Source organism: Armigeres subalbatus, chromosome 2 (assembly GCF_024139115.2).
Source record: "Armigeres subalbatus isolate Guangzhou_Male chromosome 2, GZ_Asu_2, whole genome shotgun sequence".
Taxonomy (NCBI): Eukaryota; Metazoa; Arthropoda; class Insecta; order Diptera; family Culicidae; genus Armigeres; species Armigeres subalbatus.
This window is the reverse complement of record NC_085140.1, coordinates 455,900,437-455,926,374: the sequence shown is the minus strand read 5'-3', so window position 1 is coordinate 455,926,374 and position 25,938 is coordinate 455,900,437. Positions and strand designations below refer to the sequence as shown.

At 38.0% G+C, this 25,938-nt stretch overlaps 1 protein-coding gene across 12 annotated transcripts in view; it reads right to left on the bottom strand.

The window, feature by feature from the left end:
• The window catches only part of LOC134213826 (dachshund homolog 2), a 136,258-nt gene that overhangs the window by 50,453 nt on the left and 59,867 nt on the right, over positions 1 to 25,938 (bottom strand). For 2 of the 12 annotated variants that reach the window (XM_062693191.1, XM_062693192.1), the window contains 3 exons: positions 25,732 to 25,758; positions 13,062 to 13,243; positions 12,673 to 12,726 (listed from right to left, as the gene is read on the bottom strand). In XM_062693191.1, coding sequence (XP_062549175.1) covers positions 12,673 to 12,726; positions 13,062 to 13,243; positions 25,732 to 25,758 — 263 coding nt within the window. The remainder of the gene's footprint in view (positions 1 to 12,672; positions 12,727 to 13,061; positions 13,244 to 25,731; positions 25,759 to 25,938) is intronic. The other 10 variants (XM_062693193.1, XM_062693194.1, XM_062693195.1 and 7 more) reach the window with 10 other exon arrangements.

Here is a 25,938-nt window from a genome sequence, read left to right as displayed (position 1 = left end):
CTACAGCTGTCAATGGTGAAACTGGTCTCTTCTAGAGACGAAAGTGTCCCGCAAACAACTCTAGAAGAAGAGGACATGATCATCGAAGTGTTGGAGGAAGCGGAGGCTGACGTCACATCCAATGCAAAAGCTATTTTCACAGAATCCGACCTCGAATCGGCTGAGGGAGTGATTGAAGGTGGGTTAGATCGGTCAAATAAAAGGCCCCTCACAACAAGCAGCAAATCTAGCTCAGACGATGGTGCAGAGAACTTTGTTACCATTGAGCGGAACCGAAGGTCTCGAAAGCAGAAGCGTTGCGGCGAGGATGGAGCGAAGCCGAATCCACTGGAAACTATTGCGGCCACAGCTTGTAATGATGGCAGATCCAGTGGGTCACAACCCAGAAGACAACAGGAAAACCGTTCTCGATCGCGAAGTACAAAGAAGGTGAGTGTGGTAAATGCTGACACTGCTTCCGAATAGTGGTAGTGACACGGTTAGCCGATTTTGGCATATGATGTCAAACAACGATGACAGCTGTCCGTCACTTGATGTCTCGATCTCGATTAGTCCATGCGATATTGCATACAAGTAACCATGTATTATAGCAGAAAGATATGCTCTGTCAATATGAACGCGATAACAACAGAAGCCAAAAAGAATCTGCTAAAGGAATTTATAGTACACAACGACATAGACATACTGTTGTTACAAGAAGTTGCTTTTGACAATTTCTGCTTCATCTCTTCACATCTCGCTATCGTCAACCGCAGTGATGTAAACATTGGCACAGCTATTCTTGTGCGAAAAACTTTGTCTTTTGAGCAAATAATGATGTGTCCCACTGGCCCCTTACTTCAGTTGTGATTGATGGTCTGAATATAATAAACGTCTATGGACATTCAGGATCGCAAAACAATGCTGAAAGAGATGATCTTTTCAGAATCTCATCTCCCTCATTTGAGCAAAGGTCAACATATTCTGATAGGCGGTGACTTCAATTGTATACTGGATGGGGTAGACTGCAAAGGAAAAACAAACCCTACTGCAAAGGACTACGAAACCTGGTCAATCTTTTCAAGCTCGAGGATCATGGGACCAAGAAGCGGGACTACACCTTCTTGAGAAACAATTCTGACTCCAGATTAGATAGGTTCTATTGTGACAAAGATTTCGCGTACCAAGCTAAAAATTACAGCACAATGCCTGTCTCCTTTTCTGATCATCACGCAATTATTCTTACCGTCAATATAAGTAGTCAGGGTGTAGCTCCATTAATGGGAAGAGGATATTGGAAAATAAATGGAGTTCTGCTAGCGGATGACAATACAGCAGAAGATTTCTCTAAAATCTACACAGAGATGAAGCAACGACGTAAGCATACGGACAACTTTTCAGAGTGGTGGTCCTATGACTTTAAAAACAAGCCAAAGAATTTCTATAAATCCAAAGCTTTCAAACTCAACCAAACCAACTCGATGAAGAAGGAAGGTCATTACAAACAACTCATGGATTTGATGCAGCAGCAGTCTAGCGGCATAGGCGTACAGGAAAATATGAACTCCGTGAAGTCAGCGATTGTTGGAATCGAAGAGCAACGATTGTCTAGTCTGCGTAGCAAGGTGCAACCTTCTACGATGCTCGAGAGCGAAAAGTTAAGTATATACCAGGTATCTCTAATAGTTAAGAGTGGTCTAAGCTCATCAATACTGAAAATTGTCAGCCCGGATGGTAACAGCACCAAACAAGTAGTTTATGATCACTTCGAAAAGCAATTCTGCAAACCACAAAATCAACATAGGTCAGCTTATGCAGCTCTGAATCACATCCGGAAATCCCTTACACACCAACAAGGAATCACCCTAACAACCCCGATACAAGAAGAGGAGTTACTGGCTACAATAAAGAACGCAACCAGAAAGAAATCACCGGGGCCGGACGGTCTGACATATGAGTTCTACGAAAGGCACTTTGAGCTACTGAAGCTGGATCTTCTACATTTATTCAACGGATTCTTGGACGGTTCAATACCTACCTATGCAGGAAAATTTTTCTAACGGCATAATTGTTCTGATTTTCAAATCAGGCAATCGCAATGATCTACAGAATTATCGGCCAATAAGTCTTCTTAACACCGATTATAAAATTCTAGCAAAAATATGTACAACAAGGCTGAAGGTGTGTATGGACCTGTTGATCGGAGAAGGTCAAACTGCTGGCTTGGAAGGGAAATCTTGTACACAGAATCTGGATAAAATAAGAACTGTACTGTTTCATCCGAAAGCTATATTCCAACGCGTCATCGCGGGTATTGGTGAATGGGTTTTTGACACCTTCGTTCAAAATACACCGTTCGGTACGACAAGGCTGTCCATTATCGATGCTGTTATTCTCACTATACGTGGAGCCACTGATCCGGCAATTATATGACTCAACGATGGGAATAATGATAGACGGAAAACTCTTGAAAATAATGGCCTACGCCGATGATCTGACATTAATAATTAGAAATGATCTTGAATTTGACTTAGTTATGTCTATTGTAACAGAATTCTCATTACTAGCAGCAATCAATATTAAAATTAAAAACCCAGGATTTCCGCGATACAATAATTGTAAGCCCGCACAACTCATAATTCAAGAAAACCATGAATTGAAAGTCTTAGGAATAATAATTAAGGATAATTGCAAAAATATGATCAAATCAAATTTTGATACGTTGCTACATACTTTTACTGCTGCATGTCAGATTCATAGCGCTAGAAATCTAAATTTATTTGAAAGGGTCTTTATCTTCAATACCTATCTACTATCGAAACTATGGTATGTCTCACACATTCTACCACCGAAAAAATCGCATCTAGGTCAACTAAAAAAGAAAACAGGCTATTTCCTGTGGAGTTCGTATTTCTTCAAGGTAAATAGGGATCAATTATACCTCGACTATTACAAAGGGGGTTTGAAGTTAATCGACTCAGAGAGACAGTGTAGAGCATTATTCATAAGAAATGTACTTTTGATTCCGGGAGAAAGATTATGCACTTTTTAGCGAAGAATAGCAACTGAGTCGCCTGTCAATAAATTGTAAAAAATGGACTGATGATGCAAAAAACTATTCAGTAATGCGTGCGTGGGCACTAATAGGAATTTATACAATTATCTCATAGATGAAATGGAAATCAAACCAAAAGTTCAAGTGAAGTTCCCCCATTTTTGGTGGGAATATATTTGGGAGAATATTAATCAACCCTTTTTAAGTTCAAGGACCAAGTCGATGTTGTACCTTATTTTCAATGATGTTATACCAAACAGAGTAAAAATGTTTAATTATACAAACAGAGTAGACAACAATCTTTGTGAAATATGCAACAAACCGGACACAACTATTCATAGAATTAAGAAGTGCACTCAATCCGGGATAGTGTGGAATTGGATCAAAAACATAGTAGATAAAAGGTTGAATGTGAAATTAGGAGAACTAGAAGAAATTTTGTATAACGGTATAACCCTAAAAAATCACAAAAAGAGTGCGGCACTATTTCTCGTTGCTGAAGCAATGGCATACAATACTGTTCCCTATAAAAACCGAGCCTGTTCTCGTTCCAAAAAATATCCGTGAACTAAGGTGGAACAATAAGGAAATATTCAGTAAATATTTCAAAAAGTTTCTTAACATCTGTTAAATCGATAACTCACGTTAAGATGTCATACCGCATACATTGCTTCTTATTACCAATGATGTATTTGCTTCACATACATATTAGAGTTGTAGTTAGCAATATTTTAGAAATGATTAACTAATAAAAAGTTTTAAGAAAAAAAAAAATCCACTAAATTGTGGTTGGATTACGACTGTGAATTTTGTAGTTCGATTTTCGGATTGGCTGTCAGTCATGAATAATAGCGTTGACATTATTTCATCGCCGACGTTTCGATCCAGGGATGGGATCTTCGTCAGGGCTCACTGGCAGTCAATTTGCTAATTATCGTTATATTCAAACGGGTGTTTGTCATGGATTTGGTGAAAATTGTTTCTGGCCTCATTGACAAAATATAATTCACTTTAAGAACTTTTCTGACACTAATTTTGTCACACACTATAGGGGAGTGTTTTTGAGCCGGAGAATGGGCGATTATAAGTATCCAGTGGTAACAGGACTCCGAAATTTAAATAAATGTTTCAGGAACAATTATCGCAGGTTAAAACAAATTCAGAAAGCCAAGGACTCCAAGGTTTGTAAAACAAAGTTTCAGGAGCGAGTATAATAACATCCGGAACGCGAAAGACTCCGATGTTGAAAAACAAGATTCCGACAGAAGACGTAAAAAATAAGAAAACTTTCGGAGCAAGCAGACCAACAAACGTTAAAAAAAATAGTTGAAAACAGCTTTAAAATGTAATGCAATTATTAGGATCTTGAAATCAAATAATGATGTGAAATGGAAATTTTTAGAAAAGTGGATTTGAGCATTATATTAAGACCTTGAAATTTTGAGCTTTTGTGTATAGATTGGATTCTAAAATTAAATTCGGTGAGTATGAAAAGATATCAGTTTTGAATATTAAATCCCAACAAAATGTTCATTTCCACTAAAGTATTGAAAAAAGTATTTAATTTAGGACAAAATACAACGAGATATTTTTGGAATACAATGAACTCTACCTTACTCGATATTGAAGGGACCATCGAGATAGGGAACACATTTACATTTGGCCGAATGCCGTTTAGCCGAACAGTTAAAATTTGTTTCCTTATTAAGTGAAGTGAGAAGTGGGATGCTCGAAGTGAATGGTGACCAGCGAGAATTGAGAAGTGAAAAATGAGATATTCGATATGAGTACAGAGTAGTAAGATGTGAGTACTGAGAAACGGAAATGAGTATTGAGTAGTGAGATGTGTGCAGTAACATGTGTGAAATGAGAAATGAGAAGAAAGTGGTGAGACGTGAAATGTGATAGTTACGAAATGAGAAGAAGGATGTGAGTAGTGAGATAAACAGAAGCTAGGAGTAAGAAGGAGAAATGATAATTATGAGATGAGAAGCGAGATGTTGAGTAGTGAGAAGTGAGTGGAGAGATATAAGACAGGAGAAGGAAGACATGTAAGAAGGAAAAAGAAAGAATCTCGTTTCGCATTCTTGTTCCTCGGTCTTTACTTCTCACTTCTAGTAAGCTGTGAGAATGGAGAAGTAATCCATTCTCACAGCTTACTTCTCACTCCTCATTTTTCACTTTGTACTTTTCGTTACTTACTTATTACTTCTGTCTTCACACATCTCGCTTCTCACATCCCTTTTACTATCACTCACTATGCACTTTTAACTCCTATTTATTTATTTTTCACCTCTCAGTTCGCACATATCATTTCTCACTCATCATTTTTCATTTCTAGCTTTTCACTTCTCATTTTTCCCTTCTTACTTTTCACTTCTCACTGTTCGCTTCAAACTTCTCACTTCTCATTGCCCTCACTTCTCTCACTTCTCTCATTGTCGTTGGTTTCTCACTTTTCACTTCGCACATCTTTCTCAATTCACATTTCTCACCTTTCATTTTTCACTTTCACTTCCCACTTATAACTTCGTAAATCTCACTTCTGTCTTCTCATTTCTCATTTATCACATTTCACTTCTAAATTCTAACTTTTCACTTCTTACTTCACACTTCTCATTTCTCACTTCTCACTTTCCACTTCTCACTAAGAATTTCTCACTTCTAACTTTTCCCTTCTCAATTCTCATTTCTCACTTCTAACTTCTCATTTCTCATTTCTCACTTCTCACTTATCACTTTTCACTTCTAAATTCTAACTATATCGTGCATGTACTATTTCTGACAACATCGAGTTAGCGAGGTGAAAACGCTTTGGAGAATTACTTCGACTTAGAGAACATCGAGTAAGGGAGATATCGACTTACGAAGGGAGTGCAGTATGCTAAATTCAAGGGACTTTGAATTTCATCGAGTATGGGAAAATATCGAGTTACAGAATATCGAGTTAGGGAGAGTTCACTGTATTATTAATAGATCTTTCTAGTTCTTTTGATGAAATAATCTATGAATCGATTTAGAAGTTTGACATACTCTTCGGCAAAAAATTTTTTGCTAATAATTTGCTAATAATTTACATATCAAAACTTAAAACGAAAGGAAAAAACCAAAAAACTTTTTATTTAGTTTTACTTCAAGATTTCTTTCAAAAGGGGAAGATGGTTAGTTGGGCCTCTCGTAAATGTCACGGGAGGTCAGTGTGCAAGGTTATAACAGTAGGAATCGTTTTTGTAGAACGTGAAACACAGATAGAACTATGATAGAAATACAAAGTAGGACAGGGATGAGTCTGGAATTGAATCCATGACCTCCTGTTTATAAGAAAGAAGCCACCTAGCTCGTCTTTCCAGGATATCCGTTGATGTTTCTGTAGAAAAATCTTAAAAGGCCTATTACAGATATGTTCCGATTTTATAACGTTCCGATTTTGTCACGCTCCGATTTTATCACGTTCCGATTTCGTCAACAAAATTATTCCGTTTTTATCAACAAGAAAATTCAATCCTTTTTTTAGAGATTTAGCTTTTAAAATAAAATAACTTGGGTTAGTTTTTGGTCAAATGTTGTGTTTATAATATTTCAAGCACTAGCGGTAATAAAGCCGTAACTAACAAGAGAGGATTCTTTTCACCGAAATCCCCTCATCGATATAAAAAGTGACAAGATGCGGGTTTGTGGGCGAAGGATTACATTGTTATCTGGCGATCTGATATAACTGGAAAATCGATGAAATGCTTTTTGCGGATGTTCTAGGCTGTCCAAACTGTTCTGTAGTACATATCCTCGAATGTATCAGGAAATATGTCTACAAACAAAATGTCCTAAGCTGAGATATATGTTCAAATAATCATAAGACATAAATTGATCGAGTTTTAAATAAAAAAGTCTTCAAAACGTCCTGAAGCTTAGAACATGTGATGAACCCGATTAATCAAGTCCTGAACGACGTATTCGTGCTTAGTTGAACATCTTAGCAGGTACACCGAGCCGATAGTATTTCACTCATTACTTTTAAATGCAGCTACAGGCCTTTTCGTTTCTACAAAATGTTCTTGAGTTCAAGACAGTTCATAACATGTGATCTACCCGGTCAACACAATCCTGAATGATGTATCCGTGCATTGTTGAGCCGACAGGATTTCACTCGAAATGATGCCATACTAAAATATTTTCACGATTACTCTGATAGTCCTTTCGAACAATTTTCCAAGAACTTCTGTTCCACATCTCGATATCGACTGTATTATATCTCTTCAAAATTTATGAATGATGTTAGATATGATATCCCAGTGAGTCTATTAGCTTATATGACTTCAATCATCACTTGTACTAGTCATTGCAGGCCTTTGGCTAAAATATCATGTAAGTCACGTATTGTTTAATGTAATCATCCGAATCCGTTATACGCCTCAACAAAAAAGTCTGCAGCCAAATTTCTCGACACAAACACCTCCTTAGCTATTGTGCATTTAGTATATATATTGATCTTAACTCAATGTTCATTTTGGAGGGCTTTGGACATCTTCTCTTTTTCTTCTTATTCTTCTTCTTCTATGGCTCTACATTCCAACTGGAACTTGGCCGGCTTCTTAACTTAGTATTCTATTATCATTTCCTCAGTTATTAATTGAAAGCTTTTCTATGTCCGCCATTGCATGAGTATGTATCTTGTGGGGCAAGTACAAAGGAAACGCTATGCCCAGGGAATCTAAAATGTTCCCCACCCGAAAACATCCTAGATGGCAATCCGGCGCCTATGCTCGCAAGGCTAACTGGAGACTCCTTGGACATCTTATGTTCATGAAAATTAGGGTCCTATGCTTTTTGAACTGGATTTGGTACATACGATGAGGACATTGCAAAAGTCATGATTGATCTAGTAGATACTTTGAACTGAACTCGAAAACGTTTTGGAGTACCATGAACACCTCGTATTGATATTGATATAACGATATTGAGGACGTTGCAAAAAGTTGGTTGTCCGGTAGATACTTTGGGTTAAGATTGGGAACGTTTTAGAGTACCTCAAACATCACGTATTCAAGAAAATTGGATTTATATGATGCGCATGTGCCTATTGGACTGAATTGGGTATATGCCGATGATGAAGATATTGCATAAGCCTTGGTTGATCTGGTAGATACCGTAGGCTGAAATCGAAAACGTTTTGGAGAACCTTGAGCATCTCGTATCAAGATGACTAAACTTGATTGAGTGTTTAGATTTATTAAACAATGTGGCATAGGATCCAAATATTTCAGATTCATCTGCATGATGTCAGAAGCCAAATCTTCCCAAGGTTTTGGATATCTAGGTACACAGAATTCTATTTTTAAACGATTTTTTTTCACTGATGTTTTTGATCGACTTCACTTCAATGTACCACCAAAATCTTCGCAACATGTTTCAAAAAATCCTGAATAAATCAAAGAAAAATCTCATGATAATTAATATGCGTTAAATATTTAGGATGGGTGGAAAATTGAGTAAGTAGTAATCGTGTAAAAACAGAATCCAGTGGATTCAGGGTATAGTCAAACTAGACCTTCAATATTTTTCCTAACATTTTCCCAGCAATATATCATTTATACTACATTTTTAGATAAAAAAATCGTCGAAGAAAATTATTCCAATTTTTTTTTATAAAAACAATTCAGACTAAACTGAGCATCAGCAGAACTTGGTGTTTGTTATCTAATATTCAGCACGGCTAAAAATAAGTTGGCATTCTGTAAAAACTTCTTTCATAGAAGAAAAAAACAGAAGTGATTTCAGTCTATGGTCACTTACAGACATAAGCTAGATAATCTGCTCTACGCCCATCATGCGGATGCTACAAACTCAGTGAAGTATTGTTACTGTTATGAATGAACTATACAAATGAACAATTCTTACGGATGCTCTAGTCGCCATCTTGGGTTTCAAATTTGTTCCGGATTTTTCGGAATGTGAGTTGCACAAAATCGTGCTGCTCTAAGACTAGCTTTATAAATTGGCCATTTTCACGGATATTTTGTTTTTGTCATGGATCTTTACTTCGTGATGAACTTTTACATTAGTAATCACGAAAAAAAAAAGAAATTAAAACACCCTGATTAATCCACCTAGCGGTGTTAGTGCCTGTCTCGAGCGATATAAAAGGTAAAATGTATAGATGAGGAAGGTCTGAAATAGCTTTGTTAGGTGGATTGGCCTGTTATTCATATCTAATTACAGTGAACTCTCCCTAACTCGATATTTTCTCTAACTCGATGAAGCAGTTAGAAGTGAAAAGTGATAAGTGAGAAGTGAGAAATGAGAAATAAGAAGTTAGAAGTAAAGAATGAGATGTGAGATATGAGATGTGAGATATGAGAAATGAGATATGAGATGTGAGATATGAGACGTGAGATATGAGAAGTGAGAGAGGAAAAGTTAGAAAAGAGAAATTAAAAGTGAGAGATGGAAAGTGAGAAATGAGAAGTGGGAAGTTTGAAGTAAGAAGTGAGAAATAAGTAGTGGGAAGTGGAAAATACAGAGTAAGAAGTGAGAAATTCGGAGTGCGAAGAGAGTTATGAGAAGTGAGAAGTATGAAGGGAGAAGTGAGAAGTGGAAAGTTAGAAGTTAGAAGTTAAATGTGATAGATGAGAAATGAGTAGTCAGAAGTGAGATATAAGAAGTTATATGTAAGAAGTGAGAAGTGAAAAATGAGAAGTGATATGTGCGAAGTCAGAAGTGAGATGCGCGAAGTGAGAAGTGAGAAATTAATAGTGAGAAATGAAAAGTTAAAAGTGAGAAGTGAGAAATTCAAAGTGAGAAAAGTAAAGCGAGAAATGAGAAGTAAGAAGTTAGAGGTGAGTAGTGGAAGTGAGAAATGAGAGGTGAGAAGTGAGAAGTTTAGAGTACGAAGATCGGCGAATAGTGAGAAGTGAAAAGTGAGAAGTGAAAAGTGATGAGTGAGAAACGAGAAGTCAGAAGTGAGATATAAGAAGTTATAAGTGAGAAGTAAGAAGTGAAAAATGAGATGTGAGAAATGAGATGTGCGAAGTCAGAAGTGAGATGTGTGAAGTGAGAAGTGAGATGCGCGAAGTGAGAAATTAATAGTGAGAAATGAAAAGTTAAAAGTGAGAAGTGAGAAATGAGAAGCAAGAAGTTAGAGGTGAGTAGTGGGAAGTGAAAAAAGAGAGGTGAGAATTGAGAAGTTTAGAGTACGAAGATCGAAGCGAATAGTGAGAAGTGAAAAGTTAGAAGTGAAAAGTGATGAGTGAGAAATGAGAAGTCAGTAGTGAGATATAAGAAGTGAGAAGTAAGGAGAGAGATGTGAGAAATGAGATGTGCGAAGTGAGAGGTCAGAAATTTATAGTGAGATGTGCTAAGTGAGAAGTGAGTAGTGGGAAAAGGGAGATGAGAAGCCAAATGTGTGAAGAGAGAAGTAAGAAGTAGTGAGAAGTGAAAAGTGAGAAATTAAGACTGAGAAGTAAGTTATTAGAAGGGAGTAATAAGTAGTGAGAAGTGAGGACCGAGAAACAAGAAGTGAGAAACGATATTCTTTCCTTTTCCTTCTTTCTTTTTTTCTCTTCCTTTTTCTGTCTACTTCTCCTGTCTTATATCTCTCCACTCACTTCTCACTACTTAACATCTCGCTTTTCACCTCATAATTATCCTCTCTCCTTCTCACTCCTTGCTTCTGTTTTTCTCACTACTCACATCCTTCTTCTCACTTCGCAACTATCACAACTCACTTCTCACCACTTTCTTTTCATTTCTCATTTCTCACTTTCCACTACTCACATGTTACTGCACACATCTCACTACTCAATACTCACTTCCGTTTCTCAGTACTCACTTCTCAGTACTGTGATAAATTATTTTTGATACCTACACAATGTTGTCGATAACAAAACACTGAAGAAGTTTTCAAGTAGAAAATGGAAGAATAATAATCTTTTAACCGTTTTAACAAAAATCTCCGTCGAATGCAACTTGTTGCAATCAAAACTGATGAGAATAAATGCAAAAAAGCTATGTTTATTATGCTCCTTTGAAACTAGTATTTCGGCCATTACTTTTGATCATATAGTCCGATCCGGTCAATTTTATGATCCAGAAATCCCCGTCAAATGCAACTTATTGCAAGAGTAGGTTCCTCAAAAAAATGGGCGAAACTTTTTTACGCACTTTTGTGCGGAAAAAAATCTGTTTTGGCCATAGCTTCTGATCCCATAGTCCGATCCGGCCAACTTTCATCGAGAGTGAGTAAAAAATTTTAGACAGGTGTGTTTGATGCCGGGATTTCAGATGATTCGAGACCCTTTTCCGCTCTAGGAGGAGAAAGTGGGCTCCCATACAAATGAAATACAAATTTCTGAATAACTCGAGAATTAATCAAGCAAATGGAACCCAATTTGGCATGTGAAAAATAAGAAGTATTAACGTTTGCTCTGCCAAATAAAATCGCTTTGCAGAGCAAACTTATATTGTGCAATAAATGCTAATTAATTTTGGGCTAGACTGATAGACGCAATAAATTTGCTTGAGAAATCACTTTGACTCGATTCTTTTGCAGCCACTTGGGCGGCATGCTTTGTGATAGTTTTTTTTTCGTTTTCCCAATTATGAATAATGCACCAAAAGGCATCCCCCACCGGAGTTTAGATTATGAAAATTTGCCGAACATTTCTCACGGGATTTTCAATTTGTGATTGTGCAAAATTATTGATGTTTTTGACTACTTGGCATAGTACTAAGCTGTCTGGTGGCATAATTTTGGTAGAGCTTCAATATATGAAGATTTACAACGATAAATGTGCTCATCCACAGCATATTAGACTAAGGTTTGGCCCATATACCCCATATCTTCCTGAGATTTCGCATTGCACTTATAAAAACATGAACTTGGAAAACAATGATTCATTGTCAGCTGTTGAATAAGTGTATTCAATCTTATGTTAAATGAGAATAAGTTGATCAAGAATCGGATCAGGATCTTTTCAAAACTCTAATATAATCCGATTAGAATCCAAAGAATTCTATTTTATCTAAACAGTCAAAAGGGCGCTTGATGGCGCTTTACATCCTCGCAATCGAAATCTCGTTTGTATCCCTTAGGAATTTTTTCCTATTTTCTCTACAATACCCATTGAAATCTTTGAATGCTCATATTGGAATCTCATCATATTTACAATCTCGCTGAAATATGAATGACATATAAATAACAATTTTGAAATAATTCCTTCCGAGTCTCATTGGCATATTCAATATCAGAAATCGTTTTGAAATTCCACGATAATTCTCATTTCGATTTTATTCCAAATGTTTTCTAACAAAGGAATGCTTTATGGAACTCCAAATAAAAATAAAATAAAAATTATTCATTCAAAATTAACAGCAAAAAATGGAAGAGACCGACCCCGGATTCCGCACAGGGTAATTTGAAGTTATTGTTATGCAATTATTGAGTTGTAAGTTTCATATCAAAATATCCATGCATTCAAGACTTTATCCTTTTGACGATTTTATTGGAACTATGAAACTTCTGATTGATATTTTGCTTCGATTTGTTATTTGATTTAAATAAATGAAATTTTCCCGCCTTACGCGTCTTTAAAACAAGCATCAACTCAAAATTGTACTTCTAATTTCGATTGCAATTAACTAACCTGAGGATCCAGTAGATATAAGGTAGAAATCATGCTTGTTTCCATTGGTTAATCCTGGCAATAGAAACAAAAACAGTCAGAAAGGTTATTTATTGCAATTTTAACTTCAGCGCGTTTTGGGAAGATTTTTATAATTTTCTGCTGTTCGATTTTAACAGTCTGCTTGATTATTGTTTTGATGATGCGATACTTCAGTATCCAATTTGTTATTATTTCAAATTGATTTAAAATCTAATCTTTTGGCTTTCATTTACAAATCCAAGTCATCCCCCATTGAACGACTTGACCTTTGACTCAGGCGGTATGCATGTGAGTCGACATCACATTTCCACCCGATTCCTACCCCGTGAGAAATAGAAAGAAAATAGAGAAAAAAATATCACACTTACCGTTCAGATGCCCGTTCTCGTACACGAACTCGCCGTTGTCCAGCCGGTGCTTTTTGATCTGCGAGGCGGCGGCTGCGGCAGCCGCGGCATGATGCGACATGTGCGACGCCGGCATCGAAAGTCCCACGGGGCCTCGTTTCGGGGGTCTGCCGGGCCTAGAGCTGTGCGATAGCAGAGAGTTACTGGTGTTAAGACAGGGTAATCGGTTAGTACAAGCTAGGCGCGAGAGTATTGTTTTTTTTTTAATATTGGGGTGGTGGGTGAGGAATTAGAAATGATGCGAGGCGAAAGGAAAGTGTCTGTTCGACTGTCCGCGATATTCTGAGCGGAATGAAGAGGTGTAATGATTTCCAACTCATTGATTTTTGCGTTCCCATTGTGGTTGGTCCGAAGGAGCGCGCGATAATTATGACCCATCGCAGATCGAAACCGAAAGAGCGCTTTGGAGATGTCAGTTCAATCAGCATCGATCGACGTGAGTTGGGATGACCCAGCGAAATATTTGACGAGCATCTCGGCTCATTGTTTGGACAGTTACTGGAAGGCTCTCTTCAAGGTGGAGCGGTTTTGATGTTGCTGCCAGTTCCTCGGAAATACGTTGTAATGTTTCGTTTCTAGGAATGTTCAATTTAGGTCAGTCGGTACCAAGAGAAAATAACTGCATGGCGTGACTAATTACAACACAGAATCACATTTAAATTGAAAACTAGTACCTTCATTCAATATTTCAATGAAAAATTTCAATTAAGCGCAATTACGGAAAAAATCGTTCTTAAAATGAATTCATTCAATTGGAATTTCTTTGTAATTTCTAAAGTGAAAGAGCAGGTGCTTGTAGATTATTTATGTATAGAAAACGAAACTTCTCTGGAATAAATGGAACAATCTCTTCTCCAAGTGTTAACGTAATTTACGTTTCCCTTTTTCCTTTTATAAAATAGACCATTACCATCCAGTCATCACCCGTTGAAATATGATCCATTCGAAGTCCCCTCGCGGTCATTTACACCAGCAAAACCATCACCGGCAACGCACTCCAATTTGCGCCGCCACGAGCGTGAAGAAAACAACATTCTTATTTATGTATCCATTTCTAATTTTTAATTTCCAAAGTTCTTTTCTTTTAAGGCCTTTTAAATGTGCCGATTTCGGTCGCGGTCGCCTCGCTCGTACACACCCAGCGTCCCATCCATATCCGTTTTAATTCTATTAATCCTCCACCGCAACCGGTCCGGCGGAGGTTGGTCTGAAAACGAAATAGCGCCGGTTCACTTTTTTTTGTTTGGTCTTCGCTGCGTTCCACCTCTTCTTTGACTGGCTTTGGCTCGCGCCATGCGTCTCTTAATACTATCAGGAGGGTGATAAAGCGTGTAAGAAAGTAAGCTGCCCAAAAACCACCGTCCCCGGTCGCCCTACTTCTCCGGTCTCTCGTTGTCGTCAATAAATTCAGCATCCTCGGTAACGGCAGTCACGCAGCAGATGAAAATCTGTGGGTGGTTTTTCCCTGACGGTGGTGGCCACCGTCCGTGGTTTACTTTTTTCAGCGTTCACTTTTGCACGTTTTTCATAATCCGCGAAGAGCGGGAAGAAGGTGGCTTTAATTCGCTCGGTGCACCCACCCGGTGCACTGCGGGGATGCAGGTGACTAAAAGTTGAAAATCGGTCTTTTTCAAATTGTAATACATGTGATGTAAAAACAGTTGTAACAGAATTGCTTGGTGCATAAGAACTTGCTATGAGTCTAATGCAAAAAATATGCATCTTTTTAAAAATTTGCCCAACAATTTGACCATATTTCAACAATGTGCAACAATTGGGTGGTGACTAGAAGAACAAAAAGAAGACAATCATTCCGGCAGAGTCTTGGCCGGGTGTCTCTCACCTCCCCATGGTACGGGGCTAATAAGGATTATGAATAGCAGGAAAATGGGCTTTAATGGAATATTTATGTTTCGAAATTAATTTGTAGAAAATATAATTAATATTTTATTACACACCGAAATAAATCAAGCTCGACGTGTATATTCTTGTAATTCACGGATGGCACGTCGAAGGTTTAGTGCTGCCCGGTTTCTCGCTGCCGGTTTACCGGCGATGCAGTTCCCGGAGTCGCGGTCGTCGTCGTCGTCGGAGGGAAAAAGTTTCTTTTATTTATTCGATGAAGGTTCTCCGCTCGCGCGCGGTCACCTCCCGACCGACGACCCCGGAACAGCGCGATCCCACTGACTGGCCGAGCTGCAAAAAGCGCGCAATCGTATCGTAAAAATAAAGATAATAAAATGCATAAATCAAATTTCAACCTGCAATTACAAGTACTTGGTGTTTTACTTTTCTCTTATCCAGTGGTGCGGGCTTCTGCCGGGTGCGCCGTGTGAGTGAGTGCGCTCTTCCGCAGAAATCATAAATCCTTCGGGAGTATGGTATTTTAGAAAATTCCCACTCTCGAGCACCGACCGGTGTTGTTGTGAGGAGGCTCGGATCGATTTGTATTGCTCGGAAACCAACGGTGAGAGCAAACGGTAAATTGCTCCCAGTTCCACGGAACCTGTCGGTAGGTCAACATTTCTTCAGTTTCGACTCCGAAAGGGTTGGTCAGAATCGAATGTTGTGTTGCCTTGCATAATTCAGAGTTAGCCTCCAGTTGGCCTTGTAAATAAAAGCGTCGGATTGTTGATCAAAATTTTAAGATCTTTCCAGTTGACAAGAATTTGTATAAATTATTCATCAGTTAAATATGCAAAAAGGATGATTTTTTCAAAAAAATGTTAAAAATGGCCGACAGAGGTCCTTCGTAGCTTAGTTGGTTAACAGCACCAGTCTAACGTACTGAGGGTCGTGGGATCGAGTCCCATCGAAAAAAAGTAGTTACCTCCAATACATTTTACTAATCATAATCTTCCACATAGAGAATATATTCACATCTGAGTTTTCAGAACATTGTAAATTAATGTCCAAGTCGGGTGGTCGCATAATAGGCAATTAACTTTGATTGAACTGATATTATTTTAACTCAACAGCTCTTTAAAAAAGTATCTCTACGATAGACTAAGCCAAATATTTCAGGTTTTTCTTCTTGAAAGTTCTGCTGAAGTAAGCTCAAAACTTCATACAAAAGATCTTCTACAAATTTGTTTAGGAGCTAATCCATGATATTTTTTTCTAAAAGTTTCATGAAGAATTACATCAATATCTTCGAACAATTATGTACAGGATTTTTTTAGTTCCATCGAAGAATTTAAAACGGTTCCATCTGGAAAATTTCTATGGAATCATTTATAACGCTAACACGATTATACTTCTATGCCAGGAAGTCGAAATAATTTACAACCCGATTTTTTTAGACTGGACCCCGCCACCCTTAGCATGTTCTCGCTTTGTAGCAGAGCATCTTACCGCAAGGCTAAGGAACAACAGTTTCTTAATTGTTTACTCCAATCAAACCAACCAATATAAAATATTTGATACAAAAATAGTTTTTGAAAATGGTGTGATTTTTTTTTGGAAATTATTTCAATAACCAACTCAATAACCGTTTCAAGTGCTTCTCCAGAAATTTCCTAATTATTGTATTCAAGAGCTTCACAGAAAGCTCTATAATAGAACTTTAGTTTAGTTTTATTTATCATTAGGCGAACCATCCCGATCTCGCTCGGGTATTATTTTTGATCTGTCAATCATTCCGTTGATTGCAGTGTCGTACTCTAGATTGACTTCAGTTCGAGCTTGAAGGCTTTCTTCAGACCTCATGAAAGCGTTGCATTTTGGTAATTTTGCAACATCGAGAGGGGGATCAACTATTGATATATACAACACAGCATAGCCCAAGACGAATCGATTGGGGAGGAAATCTTCGAAATCGGTCAACCAGTTCGTGAGTTATATTGCCTCAAAGGAAATGTAAACTCATTTTAATATATAGAGATTGTACCATATAAGAATTGTGAAATGAAATCTTCGGGGATATGTTTTCAGGTAGTAAGTAGTTTAAATCTATGAGCCCATCGTTTCAATCTATTTCAAAATGTTATCGGTAAATTATCAGCCTAATGTAAACAATGTAGGTACTTATGAGTTTGTTACTTTGATGTATCCAATGGAAACTTGACAAATTTTAGCGATTTTGTATGCATTTCCCTTGTCACCTGGTGAATGGACAATCTTAGCAACACTTGTGTTTGTGTATATAATATTTTTTTTCAATTTGTTTATTCAATAGGCTCAGTTGTTTTAACAAAAACTCTACGGAGCCGAGAGCAAAAAAATATAAATATTACATTAAATATAATATATTATTAATAATAATCTTAATCTATCCAGACAGACGATTCGTCGTAATTTTACAAGGGCTTATTCTGCCATGTTTCATAATTAACGATGATTTTATTATAATTACTTTTATTAGTATTAATTAGGATAAGCATCATTAGGACCTAAGTTGTCTGTTGATGAATCAAACAATAAAGAACATAAAGAACAATATGATCTCTGGACGCACTTCTTTTTCGGCCGTGTTGACGAACTGGCACTTGAACCAGACCTGGGAGCTGAAAGATGAGCCCGTCGCTGATCCGCAGGTGGATGAGATATAGCTCCCTAATCGCGATTGCAACCTCTTCCAGTGTTACGTCGTCTGTTTGTTGTCACGTACAACCGAGTGTGTTCTGTTTTCTGACTTCGGACTTTCCTCTAGAACCTCGATGAAGTCATCATCCGAAGTTTCCGATGATACTTGTTCTTCTTCCTTTCCAGCTTCGTCCAACATATGTGGTACCTTTCTCTTGCTTTCCAGGCTTGTTCCACGCTTGTTGAGGGCAGGAATCCCGCTGATGACCAACTGCTTGACACCGAAAGCATGTATCCTTCAGTCCGTCGTAAAAAATCTTTCTTCTAAGCCGGAGACATCTATGGATGGTGAAGTACTTTTTCCGACTTCTATGTGTACACCACGAACACCTGTGAACAGGTGTCCCAGATCCATTTCCGTGGGAAATTTTTCTCTTACAATATGATCCACTTTGCCAAATAATTCGAGCACTAGCGATAAACTTTCGTCTTTGACTTCCGGCGGGAAATCAAATACGCGAACATACCGCAAATCGGTACCTGCGATTCCCATCCGAACTTCAACCGACGCAAACTTTCGCGGCTCCGTATTTCTCCTCATGGATTCGTACATCGCATCACGAGAAACGAATTTGATGTACAGCGAGCGATCATGTTGCGTTTTGTACGCTGTGTCCATAAGTAATAAATCAGTCTCCAGCTGCTTCAAAAAGCTGGCGATTTCTGCCCAAGAGGGACGCGGACTTCCAATTGGGAACCGAAACTGAACGGTATTCACAAACACACTGTCATTTATTTTGTTTTTTGGTGCGATTTCTACGACTGAAAGGCACTGGCGAACGAAAAACAATGGGAACAATGGATGGCAAACGCGCGTGATAGCGACTGATGGCACCGAAACTACAAAGGCTGCACAGAGCACAACTATTCCGTCTGTACCTGACAACGTCTGCAACTGAACTGAGAAAATAAAATTGAAAGCGTTCGCAATTTGGTAAGGCGAAAAAAGTCAAACAAGTTCGTACTGCCAGCCTCAACTCAACCGTTACCCAGTAGCGAAGAATCTGGACATGGTGAAGCATTTCGTGTCCGCCCCGATATAGCCGTTCGCCATTTGCAACATCATCTCCCTTCCGAATAAAAATTATGGCGTCGAACAGAGGCTTGATTTTGACCTGTAAAATGCAGCAGCAGCTGGAAAGGAAGACCAAAGGAAAATATGGCCACACCGTCCCGTGGCATGAGCTGGGAATCCCGGCTTAATACACACTATTTTTTATCTTCTCTGTGACTGAGTAAAAATGGCATTACAGTCCCTTCTCTGCCTTTCTTCTTTCATATTTCTTTCTTCCTCTTACGAACTTATTTTTTCTAAAATCTTCTTCCTTGCTTCTTCTTGCTTTTATCATCATCATTTGTTTATTTTCATTCTAACTCTCAATTTTCTTTTCTTCCTTTTTCCTTTCTCGTTTTTAATGCTTCCTCCATCCTTCTTCTTTACTCTTTCTTCTTCTTCTTCTTCTTATTGGCATTACATCTCCACACTGGGACAGAGCCGCCTCGCAGCTTAGTGTTCATTAAGCACTTCCACAGTTATTAACTGCGAGGTTTCTAAGCCAGGTTACCATTTTTGCATTCGTATATCATGAGGCTAGCACGATGATACTTTTATGCCCAGAGAAGTCGAGACAATTTCCAATCCGAAAATTGCCTAGACCGGCACCGGGAATCGAACCCAGCCACCCTCAGCATGGTCTTGCTGTATAGCCGCGCGTCTTACCGCACGGCTAAGGAGGGCCCCTTACTCTTTCTTACTTATTTCTTTTTTCACTTATCTACCTTTACTCTTCTTCCTTCCTGTATCTTTCTTTCTTCTTTTTCTTCCGTTTTCCTTGTTTCTGCTTACTTCTCCCATATTCCTTATTTTTCACCCCTCCTTCCTTATTTTCATCCCTCCTTTCTTATTCCTTCTTCCTTTTTTCTGCTTCCTACTTCCTTTTTCCTTCTTCCTTATTTATTTTTCCTTTTTCCTCATCATTGCTTCTTCTTCTTTCTTCATTCCTCCTTCTTCATTCTTCTTTCTTAATTTTTCCTTCTTCCAACTTTCTTCTTTTTTCATCCTACTTTTTTTTGTCTTTATTAACAAAAAAATCTTCTTGTTTTATTCTACTTTTTTTCTTTTTTTCCTTCTTCCTTCTTCCTTTTTCTTTCTTCCATCTATATTTTTCTGTTATCCTTCTTCCTATTCCCTTCTTCAGGGCTGGTAGCGACCGAAGCCACTCAAAATAGTGACTTTAGTGACCAAAGCTGATGAAAAAAGAGACCAAATAGCGACCTTTTTTTTTTTCAATTGCAGGTTCAATGAGACGAAATCAAGTGTTTTTGGGTGATTTCTTGGCGAAAATCTGCGTGAATTGGGTTAGCTGAACACCTACTTTAGAAAGATGCATTCTACGATTCGTCACTGGTGCCACGGAAGTTTTTTAAATTTTTGTTGCGACAGGAACAACAGTACGGATCGTTTTGGTTTGTTTCCTACCAAAAATTATGAAGATTCATGTACAACGAGCCTGGGATTGAGCGCTCGACCTCCTGCTTGTAATGAGGACCATGCTCTCTGAACTTTTAAATATTTTTCCTTCAAAATACGCAGATTTTCCGACTTGCTGTGCGTATTCATGAACGATTTTTGCTATGGAATTCGACAGCGCATGTTATCTTCAAAATTGGGAAGACTTAATCTCCTTTCTATGATGTCTACTCAATAAATATATTTTTAGAGCAAACCCTTCATTACATCTGTCCAATTACAAAAAATTGAGAACAAATTATATTTTCTTGAATTTTTTAGACAAATTTTTATATGGATGACTAATGAGGGATCAAGTCTCCTCAAATTGAGGCAACAACTCAATCCAAAAATCATTTTTATAAATGAAGTTCATTAAGCTTATTTATGGATTTGTACTGTGAAAAAATGTTAGCATTTGGTCATTTTTGGGAGAAGTTGTTCAAATTTTGCGTGGCCACTAAAAAACATCTTCAGGAGGAACAAAACACAGTGAATAATAGAGTAAATAAGGTTGTCAATCAAAAAAAAAATAAAATAACTCGCCACATAACGATCATTTGTCTAGAGGATCTATTATAAAACCAATCACGTCTCCCAAGGGGTCAAGTCTCCCCACCTTCCCCTACTGTAAACTTGAAATCGACATCCTGACTTTAGTGACTTGAGGTCGAAAAAAGAGACTTTTTTGTGACTAGCCCGAAAAAAGTGACCAAGTCACTAAAAAGTGTCCCGCTACCAGGCCTGCTTCTCACTTCTCACTCCTCGCTTCTCATTTCTCACTACTCATTCCTCACTTCTTACTTGTATTCGGCTCAATGGCCATTCTGCCTAATGACCCAGCATCGAGTAGATATGGTCATTGTGCACATTTTGCAAAACCGATTTATAAATTTCTTCTAGACCCGGAACATAACCGAACCTGGTGTGGAAAATCTCACCCATATCTGAGATCATGCGGAAATCTGTACCCGATTCATGCTATGCGTATACGCTATTGAAAAATGGCTCGATCGGATAATGCGCTCCATAGTTGACAAAACATTATTCTCCTCTTGGAAAAAAATCGGAATAGTGTTGTTTGGCCGAAAACCAAATGGTCAAATTGAACGTTTTGTTGCAACGGTTATTAGAACGAAAACGGTTTGGCCGAATTGATCATTTGGCAGAAAGAGCCATTTGACTGAAAGTGTAACTTGGCTAAGCGGGTCATACGGTCTAAAATGTCGTTTGGCTGAACGGTCGTTTGGCCAAATAGGTCATTCGGCCGATATGCCGTTTGGCAGAAAGAACCATTCGACCGAACAGGTTGTATGGCCAAGAATCCATTCGGCCGAACAATAGTGAATGTGAAAAGTGTTGATTAATGTTAATGGATTTTTTTAAATTTTGTAAAACATGTGGAATGCTATTGATGTATTTGATGTTTGAAATCAGTTTTAAAAAGTTTTTGGAAGTTTGACTATTTGGTAGTTAGCTAACAGGTTGATAGGTCGGTTTATAGTAAAATCAGGTTAGGGGTGTTCAATACGCGAAATTATTAGGTTTTTCGAAATTGATTCAAAATAGTTTCCGTTCTCAAAGAGAACGTCCGGAGAGCTTTCGGGGTTTCCGAGCGAAAAGTGCTGCGTAACTAGAAAATGGTGCGTGGCTTAGATGCATGAATTATGAGCCGTATCAAGTGGTCATAGATTCATAATTCAGATATTTAGCGCACGATCTCAAACCGCCATCTTGTAAAGCAGCAATCTCCAATTGGTAAGTCGTGTCTTACTTGACATTTTTCAACGCCGATACCAGAGCACTACGGTTGGGCACTCCCGCCTTGGACACCTTACCGGAGAAGTTTTTATTTTTGACATCCCATCGGAACTCCATCATCGCTTTTGCAGGTATTGAAAAAATAATAATCTATGATATGTGAAATAATTATAATCTTGGCCAGAAAAACATTTTTTCCAACCTAAATAAATAAGTTTGTCAAACAAGTTAGTTGACTTCGAAGATTTAAGATTTAAATAATTTAAAAAATCACTTAGAAATTTTGAATATGAAAATAAATTGATTTATTCTCATGATTTATGGAATGGATATTCGATTTGTGTCTATTAATTCCTGGAGAATCTTAAGTGACGTAAAATATTACAGCATTTCATTTTTTACTAGAAAATTGAAGAGCTCTTATATAAGTAGGAGAAAGATGATGTGAGCTTAATTAAATAAATTTTGTTGCGAAAGGAACGGGAACACTTATTTTTTGCCTTTTTCGTATACTAAGTATACGAAAAGGCTATTTACATACCATGCGATCGATTCCAGCTTTATATTTGTAAGTTTCCTTCTTCGCAATCACAAAAAATAGTTTTGAAAATTTAACGACGTGTTAAATTGCAACTCAATACCAAATTTTCAAAACGACTTTTCTGCTTTTGTAAACAAAGATTAAAACGTCGATTTGACTACTCTGATAGCAGTCGCACCCAAATCGACATCATCAACAGATAGCACAAGTATCCTTAATAAAGAAAATAAAAAAAAGTTGCGCACCCCAACGCGGGAAGGGTCGTTTGGCCAAGTCATGTTACCGAAATCCAATTAGCCGAATAACACTTTAGTCCGAATGTCGTCAGCTGAATTGCATTTGGCCGTATGGCCGAAACAGTTATTAGGCTAACAACTGATAGACCGAATAAGACGCCCAACCGAAGAAGCTATTTAGCCATACAAGTCATTTGGCCGAACTACACAAACGGTCGAAAATGTCTTTGGGCTGGAACAACACGCATGGCTGCAAACCTGGTTTTGCCGAAAATGTTGCTCAATCAAACTGTTCATTTGGCAGAAAAAGTAGTTCGGCCGAACAGGTCATTAGGCCGCAAAACGAAGTTTAACCGAAATGATCATTTGGCAGAAAAGGTTATTTGGCCGAACAAGTCATACGGATGAAAACGTTGTTTGGCCGAACTACATTTTTGACGATAAGCCAAATGACATTTTCGACCAAATGGCCTTTTCTGCTAAACGAGGTTTTCTACTGAATGCCCTGTTCAGCCGATCGACTGCTTTTGCTGTATGACTATGTCGGCATAATGATATTTTCCACAAATTGACTTAAGGCCTGATCAGTTTGGCCTAATGGTTCGATCGGCCAAATGATATATAGCGCCAAATAACTTTAAGCCTAGTGGCCTTCTGAATGTGGAAAGAATTGTTTATTTTATGGAGCTGACACATTTGCACGGCGTTGGAAACAAATGGATTGTTCAATCTTGATGGAATCTGTTTCATCGTATTTTAAAATACATTTGTCAGAATCAAAAAAGTTTTGCATTTTAAATTCTAAAAATCCAAACACCAATGTGGTTACGGTTCTAAAGAAGTTAGAAGGAAAGCATACTCTCGATTATCTGCCGAGATTCAGAACTAGTAGTGCGTTTGGCAATCTGCGAAAGGAAAATGAATGTGTGGAAGCTCATGGAAAGTGTTCAAAAATAAATCAGTTTTCTAATTAAAATTGTGTCGATCATATTTGGATTTCTTTTCTATATACCTAATCATCATACAAGAAAACAGATTTTCAATTTGGTTTCCAGTAAAAAGAATGAACAGCCGTTAGGCAAGCAGCATACAATTTCTATTGAACTATTCAATTCAAAAATAAATGTTAAACTGGATCATGAGGGGTTTTCGTAGTTCCAACCAATCCGACTATTTTTTTGTGAAAGGATTCAAAACCACACACCACACAAAAAATATGATACTTGCGACTCCAGTGTAGCAAGCAGTAGTTCAGTTCAAACGAGGTCGTTCAAAATTACCTTCAAGGTTTGAAGAGGAAAGATGGCCAGGAAGTTGTCACTGGTTGTGACAGGATGAGAGGTTCAACCAGGTTTTTCCAGTTGAACGTAACACAATACGTACCCATGTATTGTGTTACATAAACTGGAAAAACCTGGTTGAACCTGGTTCTTTTCATGAAAATTAATTTCTTGTCTGTAGACTCGGAAACTACTGAAAATGTGTATGCGGGGGCTTTTGGGCAAACAAAAGAAACCAAATTTAACATGTGGAGGTTTTCCAAAACAAGAAATGTTTCTGTGGTGGTACGAGACCCCTCCCCGCTCAGAAAGGATGAATACAAATACAAATGGCTGTGCTAACTAATTGATTTTGGGCAAAACAAAGTTCGAGGGGTCAGCTAGCCATTATATAAATGGCAGATGTATGGCAGACAGGGAAAGAGGGATACATTTAATATCTCGTATTTTACACTTTTGTAAGCGAGTTTTATCACTAAGAAACGTATTTGGCTTACTCAACCAGAAATTAAACAATTTTTGTATGTTAGTCGAGTGGAGCAGAATTCTACAATCATTTGCTTCTCAACTGATTCTTGAATCAGCCATTAGCCGTTTTCCCCAGTATTAAAAAAAGAAAACAAAATTTAATCCCATGGTCATCACAACTATCAAAGGCTAATTTATTAACACGCCCGAATAATTTTCCTCCACCGGCAACCATCCCAACCGAAAGAATGTAAATCAATAATAACAGAAGAAAGCAATTCCGGTTAATTTATGATTAATAAATCTATTTTATATACACGCGCCACAATCCAATATCCCGATGATAGATGCATCCGAGTTCGTTTCGTGTCTGTTTTTCCGTCGCAAATGTAAAACCCTATCAGCAGATCGGTTTCATTGTTTTAAACTTCGATAAGCATGATGCTCGGTTCCAATAATTGTGGCAAACACTGAACAAAATCGACCACTTCAGTTGATGCCGATTCGTGACCGAACAATAAGGCAGGCGAAAATCTCTGAGCGGAAATTATCTCACCACTTCACTACCATAGACAGCGAGTGGACAATAAATCAGTCAGCCATAGCTTCATGTACTAACGACGATGACTATCATTCCAGAATCAAGACAATCGCGTGCAACGGTTGTGATTGAACAGTAGATGCATAAGTATTAGATTGATAATGGCGCTGTAAATTTTGTTTTGTTCAAAGCGATACTTTATATGAAACAAGAAAACCAAAATTTGATTTAATCAATAAATTTGATCACACTCTTCATGTAAAATCTGGGTTACTATGGTTGACTCATATTGTACAAAATAGCAGCATGGGATAACAGCGCCTCTATCGTTCTAATACTTCTGCTTCTAGTGATTGGACGGGCCCTTTTTTATTGCCGTCGCGAGAACAAAATCATCCACTGTGAAAAAGAATGGGGTTGTGTGAAAATTCAAATTGGGCGAATGCTGAGGGCATTCTTGGATCTCTTCGGTTGCTATGATTGTGTCATGGTTTCCCTCTACCGGGGTGGTATACCTACTGCGTTTGTTACAACTGAACTCTTTTTTCGCGTGTGCGGATGATCTTGCTCGCTGACAGTTTTGTGGCCATTGGGATGGGTGGGGTAATGATTTGTGGCGGGGATGATGGGAAGCTCAACCACACTCATTTACACGCGCACACGCACATACGGTCATTGATTGTACTTTTGGCTAAACTAGTATGCGCCTACCTCTCAGGTGGTTTTATCGATAAGCATCTGAAATTAAAAGAGAAAGAAAAATTGTCCATTCGTTCAGTGAATCTTTGCTTTCGATGGGTGGATTTTATTTTTATTTTTGAGTAATTTTGAATACAGGAAAGTGGATTTAGCAAATGTAAAAACAGATGTGATAAATACAGTAGGAAAGAACAAACATTTACTGAATAGACACGAGAC